Source organism: Sinocyclocheilus anshuiensis, unplaced genomic scaffold (assembly GCF_001515605.1).
Source record: "Sinocyclocheilus anshuiensis isolate Anshui unplaced genomic scaffold, SAMN03320099.WGS_v1.1 scaffold299, whole genome shotgun sequence".
NCBI classification, from domain to species: domain Eukaryota; kingdom Metazoa; phylum Chordata; class Actinopteri; order Cypriniformes; family Cyprinidae; genus Sinocyclocheilus; species Sinocyclocheilus anshuiensis.
In genome coordinates this window covers 302,322-311,938 of record NW_015552565.1, presented here as the reverse complement: position 1 = coordinate 311,938, position 9,617 = coordinate 302,322, and the positions used below count along the sequence as shown (strand labels likewise).

General features: G+C 37.6%; 1 protein-coding gene across 1 annotated transcript; it reads right to left on the bottom strand.

Annotated features, from left to right (window-relative positions):
- Positions 1-964: 964 nt before the first annotated feature.
- Positions 965-9,031, bottom strand: LOC107664885 (ATP-dependent DNA helicase Q1-like). The gene is made up of 17 exons (XM_016455573.1): positions 8,999-9,031; positions 8,697-8,803; positions 8,379-8,432; positions 7,714-7,932; positions 6,806-6,985; positions 6,612-6,718; positions 6,343-6,541; positions 6,101-6,267; positions 5,936-6,011; positions 5,381-5,529; positions 5,185-5,302; positions 4,631-4,654; positions 4,432-4,549; positions 4,059-4,150; positions 3,749-3,965; positions 3,530-3,656; positions 965-1,616 (listed from the first exon to the last, which is right to left on the bottom strand). The coding sequence occupies exons 3-17, from the start codon at positions 8,392-8,394 to the stop codon at positions 1,014-1,016; spliced, it is 2,412 nt and encodes an 803-aa protein (XP_016311059.1). The 5' UTR covers positions 8,395-8,432; positions 8,697-8,803; positions 8,999-9,031; the 3' UTR covers positions 965-1,013.
- Positions 9,032-9,617: the final 586 nt, after the last annotated feature.

The window sequence follows — 9,617 nt, the reverse complement described above, 5'->3', positions numbered from 1 at the left end:
CTAAATTATTTCTATTTAAAATAAATGTTGTTCTTTTGAACTTTCTATATACCAGAATCCTGGAAAAAAAATGTATCACGGTTTCCTCAAAAATATAAAGCTGCACAACAGTTTTCAGCACTTATAATAATAATAATAAATGAGCACCAAATCAGCATATTTGAATGACTTCTGAAGGATCATGTGACACTGAAGACTGGAGTAATGGCCGCTGAAAAACAAATACAGTTCATTGATTATAATAAAGATGGTTAATTTAAATTGTAATATTTCACATTATTACTGGTTTTATTGTATTTTTGATCAAATAATACCTTATGCTCAGCTTTGGACTTCTTTCAAAAACTGTGCAAAAAAATCTTACCAATCCCAGACTTGAATGGTAGCCTAGTTCTGTCCACTTTTGTATGTTCCAAAGTAAGATTTCATTAACATTTACTCACAATAATTGTAGTAAATTGCATTTTCAAAACCCCTTTCCCTGTAGGCCTATTAGATCTCAAGTGGGAGGTAACTACCATTGAGGATTTGCTATTAATGCATTGCTGACACAAAAGTCAAAAGAAAACAATACTTGTTTCAAATATTTTCTATATTTTTCTGTCACTGATCTGTTGGTGAATTGTACATATGTAACTGATTATCCTATGTCAAAAATAATAGACAATAAGGAAGGCTTGCTGTATAAATGACACCAAATGACATTGACTCTAAAATCCTAACCAATGAAGTTTTATAAAATCAAATCTGGCAACTAATCAGTGGTTAGAAAGAGGTGAAATATGAGGGTAAAATTAAAGTAATTATCACCTTTTAGAGGGAATTTTGTTTTTGTAATTACCACAATAGCAGTTACAACTAGTAGCAGCTACAACTTTGACAACATGAGGTCTAAAAGTACTCTAGTCAGAATCAACCAAATAAGTTTATTTAACAAAAAGATTTACATCTTCAAACTACTGGGAAAAAAAATTAGGTCAGGTTTACACAACAGAAATCAAAAGGAACATAATTCACTGTATGAGCTTTCTCCTCATACTAACACGAGTCCATAATTTTCTGGCACCTCTGGCTATGGTCGTCCTCAATGGGAAACGGAGGCTTTTGAAGGGCTCTCTCATACACGTCAGCATCCCAGGCTGGGAGCTTTGCAAGTGCTCATGGGAAATACAGTTGATCCGTCTTAACTGTTTGCTATAGTAACTGCGCAGATGATGTAGCTCCTCCACAGCAGCTGCAGAGATGATAGAGAGCTCAGAAGGAGCGCTAACCAGATCTGTCTTCGTCTGGTCAGCATTAGCAGCACAGTTCCGAGTTAACAGTTGTTTTTGCCTCCTTTTCGGTGATGAAGACTGCTGTTCTGGGGAGTTTTTAAGACCTTTCTCTTCTTCACTTGCACAGTTCTGTTCTTCTACGAGGTTGACCTCGACATCTACCTCAAATACTGAGGTTGGCTTTACATACTCGCTTGCTTCCGAAGCAAGACTTTCAATGTGGTTTTGAGCAAGTCTCTTCTCCATGTTTTGGTGATTCTTATGGATTTTAGTTTTGTTATGCCTCTGAACAGCCATGTTGGACACAATCAATGCTGTCTCAACTTCCTCTTGTGTCTCATCCTGAGGAAAGAGAAGAAATTACTCATTTTTATTACTAATAGAGCTGTCTTTAAGAGAAATGCAGAACTAGAGAGGGAGTTAATGGCCCACGCAAAACATTAAAGGCACGGTTCACCCAAAAAATGACAATTCTGTCATTTCATACTCACCCTCCACATTTCACAAACCGATATGACTTTCTTTCTTCTGCTGAACACAAAGATATTTTTTCAGAATGCTGGTAACCAAACAGTTGGCAGTAGCCATCGATTTCCATAGTATTTTTTTTTTTCCAGTATGGAAGTCAATAGTTACCATTAACTGTTTGGTTTCCAACATTCTTCAAAATATCTCCATTTGTGTTCAGCAGAAGAAAGTCATACAAGTTTGGAACAACTTAAGGGTGCGTAAATGATGACAATTTTCATTTTTGGGTGAAGTATCCTTTTAAGACGGTTAGTTTCAATTGTAATGTTCATTTTGTCTACAACACAACATGCAAATCAACACACCATGGAATATATTAAGCATATTTTATAGCCAAGAAATAATATGAGTTTTGAGGTGAATGCAATAAACATCATGATAGGTGACTATCATAAACATGCGCACAAGCAGGAAGATAGATGGTAGATGGTAGATGTTTCCCTCATTAAACGCTTGAATGTTTCTTAGGCAATGTCTACATGCTTTTGTTTTGCGAATATGGAATAAATGAACTGTACTTTTTAGTTCTTCTCCTTACGAACTAGAGAAGAGTCTTGACTTTCTTGACCCCTGATTTTCTGTCATCACTGTCAGCCGGTCTTTTTCCTTTTACTTTGGCACTACTTTTCTCCGCAGCACTTTCTGACACTTTCTTTACCTGTGGGGCGGCACAACAGCTCTTTACCTGTTGGTGGGCACTATAAAAAAAGTCATTTAGATAGGTCGGCACTAGAAACTGTAGGAACACAAGAGATACAAGGGGTTACTACATGTTGAGGGATCATGTAGATGAAGCGACACCCTCAACAGAAGAGGTTTCACTCATGATGGGAAAAGACTTGTATTACATGATGTACACAGTGGGCCGCTGTTTGTAGCTGATCCAACTCCACAATGACTGCTGGGACAGGGTTGTTTAGAGGGTGATAAATGCATCATCTGTGAGCCATTTAAACTGAAAGGAAGTCCAATTTGGTTTTGCATCAACTAGGCCACATTGATATTCCGAAATCCCTCACTTTTTGGAGATAATATTCTTTTGGAGTGGTTTTCTCTGCCTTCTCAAGCTTTTCTAATGAGAGAAGTTTAGAATACAGTATGATCTCTTGCACAGAAAACTTCCAGTATAAGTCTAAAATAAATAAATTGTAACTAATAGTGTAAAAACAGTAACTAATTGTGTTTCCTTCATTTAAAATTAACTCACTGTAGTTTGGGGTTAACATTACAATGTTGGAAATCAAACTAAGAAAACACTTTATGAATGTGTAAGTTGCTAGTTACTAAAAAGCATTTTAACTAAGTGAACTGTGATTCAGCTTTCAAACACTCTGATGGCATCTACCTGAAACACAATAAGACTGACAGAGGTACAGATAAACACAAAAGATCAGCAAATACTACAGAACAGAGACCAAAGGCCAGATTCAATACATATACTCTCAAATTTGATACACAACACTGAATTAAACAGATGTTCAGTTAAAATTGAGCAAATACAATAAATATTTTTATTGCCAAGTAGCATAAATGTAACAAATAAAAGAATCAGAAGAGTCTGGATTGAATCTGGCCAATTGTCACTACTGAAAGAAGTTCAGGAAAGTATTGACACTCATACAACCATTAAGAAAAGCTTAAATCTAGAATGTGCTAGAATCATTGAAAAAACCAGGAGCACTTGCACATGAAATATGAAAACGTCTGCTGAATTTGTGGACTCTTACAGTAGCGTGTGACATCACTCTCCTCATCTTCATAGTGATGGAGTGATTGCCATTTTTCAGGAGAGCTGCCTTACGGCCCAACTTCAAGTAGAAGTGCGTTGTGTAGGGAGTGAAGCTAAAGTCCTCACTTATGAATGAAAGAGAACAGAGTTAAAGAACAAAACTAAAAATACAAAGTAGTTAATATAATTGTACTTAAGCTATCAAATATAAAAATACCTGAAGTAGCCATGCAACAAAAGGTGGATGATAATAGACTCCACTTCCACGCGTGACAGGGACGTGACCTTTATCGTTTTGCGATGCTTAGCGGGCCCTTTTCCCATCCAAGCGTCACAGACTTTCAGAGGGGTCAACTTTTCATCCATAGAGCTGGCCATTTCTACTATCGCAACAACATCTCGAGCATGTTTGGTGATGTCCGTTGTGATGTAGTCTGAAAAAAAAAAATCTAACCATTGAATAATTCACCTAATTGACAAAAACTGGTAGAGTTAGGTTGGTAGAAACGTGTGTGAGGGACTCTTACCGTTGCCGTGCCGACAGACATCACACATTTGGTTGCACTCGTCATCATTCCAAACTTCATCAAAATGAATGGCCATCATAGCACGACGACACCTATATGCACACACAAGAGTCATGTCTTAAAAAAATACAACCCTTAAGCAGTCATATAACTGACAGGCCACATGAAGCTGAAGTAGTGTTAAAAGTCTGGAACACATGACACAACGTTTGCCCAGAGTTTTGCACTGATTTGCAGTCTGGACGAATCTAGCCAGTCTGATAACAAGTTGACAGATTTCACGGAAAATCGCTTAGTATACGAGGCAGAAAATGCCTTAGTTTCAGAAACCAACAACAGTGGTATCCTGCATATCCTGTGTATTTTGACTCACCGGTCCACATTTTGACAATATGCCACCATATTCTGTAGCTTCTGCTGCCCAGTGTTCTCCATCACAACCATTGTGCTTATTCTGAAGATGTCTGCAAACCCGAAGAATACAATACAGTCTGCGCGAGCCATCATCCCTTCCTGGAATATAAATAAAAGCTTATTCTGAAGATGTCTGCAAACCCGAAAGAATACAATACAGTCTGCTGAGCCATCATCCCTTCCTGGAATATAAATAAATAAATAAATTAATTAATTAATTAATAAAGTACAAAGTACTTTTGGATTTCATGTTACTGGAAATTTTTAAAGTTGCATGGAAAGCAGATAAATGTTTCCTTCCGCACTGCAGCATGTATCAGAGTAAAACAAATTATTGAATTTTGTTTTAAAACGTAGGGCTTGTTCTATCCATCAGTTGTTCACTGGATGGAGGCAGAACTGAATGAGAGAATGTGACTGTAAGAAAGGGGCGGGGTTTAAACAGACAAAATGATTGGAGAAGTCTGGCACCACTAGAGACAAGTCTGTCATTTCACTGCAAGATTATGACATTTGTATTAAAAATTGCTATCTCAAAACAATTATAAAAAGACAAAAAAAATGAAACACTGCATGGATGAATTGTTCACAACATGATAAAAAAAAATCATTCAGAAAATAGACAGGGTGAATTTTAATTTCATGCCAAGTGGTTTAGTTGGCCTGGTGTGAAGTCAAACTCAAACATTAAAAGTACCAGGATGATGCCTACCTGCACGTCCACTCTCCTGATAGTAATTTTCGATAGATTTGCTGATGGTGTGATGGATAACAAATCGCACATCAGCCTTGTCAATGCCCATCCCAAAAGCCACAGTGGCAACGACCACCTGCACACACACAAACTTTACATTACATGGGGGCATATTACAAAAAACAGTCAACAACAGTAACTCTGTAGCTGCAACCTGGATCTTCTTGGAGGACCACCGCTGATGCACCAGAGACTTATCTGAAGGCTCCATGCTGGCGTGGTACGGCTGAGCAAGAATATTCCTCTTCTGCAGGTCTGTAGCGACAACTTCTGCATCCTTCTGGGAGAACACGTACACGATTCCTGCAAATATAACATATATTGTGTATTTTGATTACGTGGTTTTCAAATAAATACTAAATGATTTGTGGCATTTGGAGAGCATAAGACCCGTTCACACCAAGAACAATAACTAAAGATAACTATATTAGCCTCAACACCAATGCATGATAACTTTGTTTATTATGACTGTGCACTGCTGTTATGTTATCTGCCACTTTAAATGCTCAAGCACTTTAAAGTCGAGTAGATTCTGATTTTCATTGTTCATCAGCTGGAAAAAGTCACTCTAGAAGTGATTCCAATGATATTGTTCCTCTGTGTGTTTATCAAGTGGACATCCCTGTTCCCACAGAAATAGAGCAATTATCACATCTTTATAGTTATCGTCCCTGGTGTGAAGGGCCATTTAGCAATTAAATTGATTTACCTGACTGGTTTTTGTATCTTTCTCTAATCAGTTCTGCAATTTGGTGGGTACAGTCTTCGTTATGTTTAAAACGAACCTGTAGAAGTGAGATGACAAATTCTGATCTGATTGGCTTATTCAGCACTCTTCTAGTGGTGATATGAGCTAAATAAGTGCTGTGTATACCTCATAGTAAAGGTTAGGTCTGTTAAACGGTGCTGTCAGAGTGATAGGTTCTTGAACACACAGAATCTTCTGGCAGTCTTTAAGAACGTTGCTGGTTGCTGTGGCAGTCAGTCCGACCAATGGAACTTTGGGGAACTGGCGCTTTAGGATACCCAGGAGCTTGTAATCTAAGCAAAGGGATAAATGACAAATTCAATCATGGGATACAATTTTTACTCAGTCTGGGTGAAAAAGAATCTCACCTGGCCTGAAGTCATGCCCCCATTGACTGCAGCAGTGAACTTCATCAACGGCAATGCGTGCCAGCAGACCCATGTTGTAGGCCTTTTCGAGTTTGGACATCAGTAGTTTGCTCTTGGCGATTTTCTCTGGGGTTACATAGAGCAATTTGAAGGGGCTGTTTTTATCCGTCATCCCTGCCAGCAGCTGCTTAGAGTCCTCCTGCAGAAGAACATGACTATCAGCACCTGTACGTAACTCAAAACTGTCTAGTACATCCGTCATACTGTACCTTTGTACTAGAGGCATTGAGAGTTACTGCCGGGACATTAATGGACTTCAGATACATCAGCTGATCCTCCACTAGAGACACCAACGGGGCGATAACTAACGTAAAACCTGATAAATGCAACCACGCAAAGAAATGCACAGGAATTAACATTCAAAAGACATTCTTGACCAAAATATGTATATGTGAGCACATACCCTTAGAGCAGAGGGCTGGCAGTTGGTAACAAAGGCTTTTTCCTCGTCCAGTGGGCATTACCAGGAAAAGGTCTTTCCCTGACATGCTGAGATTTATGGCCGCCCGTTGCAGGGGACGAAATTTGGAGAGCTGGAACACGTTACACAGCTTGGCCTGAACTTCTTTAGACCATGAGAAATCTGGTGACAGAGCAACAAACATAAAAATTACACAGATACCTCATTATATCTTTGTAATTTCACTTCATTACACAGAACATAAACCTTTAACAATATATACCATGGTGGCTAGACTGCTGAGTTGAATATTTTTTCTGAATATTTTTTAAATAAGTGTCTTACTGTATGCGCACCAGTGTTTTATTTGTTAAAAAAATGCAATTAAAAATTGTAATATTTTGAAATATTACTACAATTTAAAATAGCTGTTTTCTACTTTAATATATTTTAAAATGTAATTTATTCTATTTTCAGCAGCAATTACTCCAGTCTTCAGTGTCAAATGATCCTTCAGAAATCATTCCAATATGCTGATTTGCTGCTCAATAAACACTTCTTATTATTAATATCACTGTTGAAAACATATTTGCTTAATATTTTTGTGGAAACTGTGGAATTGTTTTTTTAAAGGCCTTTTATATTATAAATGTCTTTAATGTCACTTTTGATCATATTAATGTGTTGTTGCTGAATTAAAGTGATATATTTGAGATATATCACTACATATAGTATTTGTTTAAATATGGTCCAGCTGAGTCTGGTTCTTCCTGAGGTTTTCACCCTCATTCAACTCAAAAGGTTCTTCTTCGCCACAGTCACCTTTGGTTCAAAGCTGCTTTGGAACAAAATGTATTGCAAACAGCACTTTACTAGTTCTTTTAACTGTGATAACTGTGACTGAGTGATACCTGACTCCTCGTAGTGCTGTAGGTCCTGTTTGCTGAATGACGGTTTGGGAGGTTTGCTGGATCCAGAGGGCTGGACCGAGCTGCAGGCTCCCTCCAGGATCTGCAGAAGTTTGTTCTTCCTGGAGTTCAGCTTGGTCTGTTTCTCCAGCAGCTCAGAGATCTGCAGTTCCACCATCTCCAACTCTGCCTCCACCGAGTCCAGTTCTGCTTGAGCATCATCTGCAAAGAACAGGACTTTCTTTAGTCTCATGCACTAAGATTTGATACATTCAACTAAACACTTGTACGCATTACTAGGGAGCATGTACCCTTGTCCATGCACTCATTTTCTACAAAACACACAAGCCCTTAACAGTATTCCCTTGAGATTCCAGCTATGGCTGCTGTATTCCCTGTGTCTCTCACCTCTGCATCTCTAATGAGCCAAGCTTCACAGAGAGATATAATGATGAAAGTCACACCAGTATGTTTACCTGCTTCACTCAAGGGAGCATTAAGAAACATCCTGACAAGTCATTCACCCCCTTAAATGCATTACTTTCCACTTAAAAATACGTATTATATAATAATAAAATAATTGTGTGTATTTACACCACAAAATAACCAAGTGTGTATAATAAGATATAAGAGTGTATATAATGAATGAGGAGACAAGAGAAACTTACCAATATTATTTGCCATTTTATGCAGCTCTTCTTCAAGATCACAGATGAGGATGACTGTAGGAGACAGTAAATCATTATTTTTGCTTTCTGTAGATTAGATTTTTAGAGAATATATATTGAACCAAGTTTACTTTTCTTCACTGGAAAATTGTCTTTGTAGTTACCATCTTTTATTACTACGGTTTTGCTTGATGCTTCTAAGAGTTGTATTTGATAATGGACGCAAGCAATGGAATACATGTCATGTTTCTGAACGACTCAAGCATCCTCTAAATTATGTCCAAAAGCGAATAATGTTCAATATTTCTGGTAACTCACCCTTGAGTGATCGTAAGTCTGCTTCTTCTCACTTTCTCTTGTTTGCTCCAGATGAAGTCCTCGTTGCCCCACGCGACCATTAACCGGGAAACTGACCAATCACGGGACTGGAAATGCAAGCGTCCAGACTAGACTAGAGATTGCTCTAGTCTTGAGCAATAGAAAAACAATCCTACTGTCGTCATATCATACTGATTAACTACAACTACATTTAGTCCTTTATGCATTTCAAGGAGGATTTACTGTGGGTACTGGGTAGTAAATTGGGTTTAGGTAATAAATGTATTATAAATTATACACACCGTCAGCACTGTTAAACGTGGGAGACCAGGAAGTGGATTTTTATTTTTCAAAATAAAAGTCAGTATATTTTGGTGCTGTGAATGTGAGGATTCTCCCAAATACTGTTATGAATGCATCATTCATTAAGTTATCAAAATCTGTCAGACATATATGCAAATGTGAATTTCTGTTTATATGTAACACAATGCTGCAAAAATTTATGTTCTGTATACATTACAAATGTGCATATTCTATCCCAGTAAACTTTTACCTACTGCTGAAATCTGTATCTAAACGCGTAGTGAGATACACAATAGCATTCAGCTAGACAAAACTGACTTTCTTGTATAGTATAGTAAGTAGTCAGTGTCAACAAAAAAGTAAAACATCCATCCATTTTCCATTCTGTCCATCCTATTGTGTTGCAGGAGTGCTGGAGCCAAAGTCAGGGAAACACCCTGACCAGGTGCAATTAAATATTATCTTTCACATTTTTTCACATAATTTATAATTATATTATCCATATTTTCTTCACTTGTTTAGACTATAATAGTTTTAAACATTTAAAACAAATTTCTATCGATGAAAATATAATCAGCTGCAATGACAACAATCTCCACAAGAGGCTGTTATAAACCA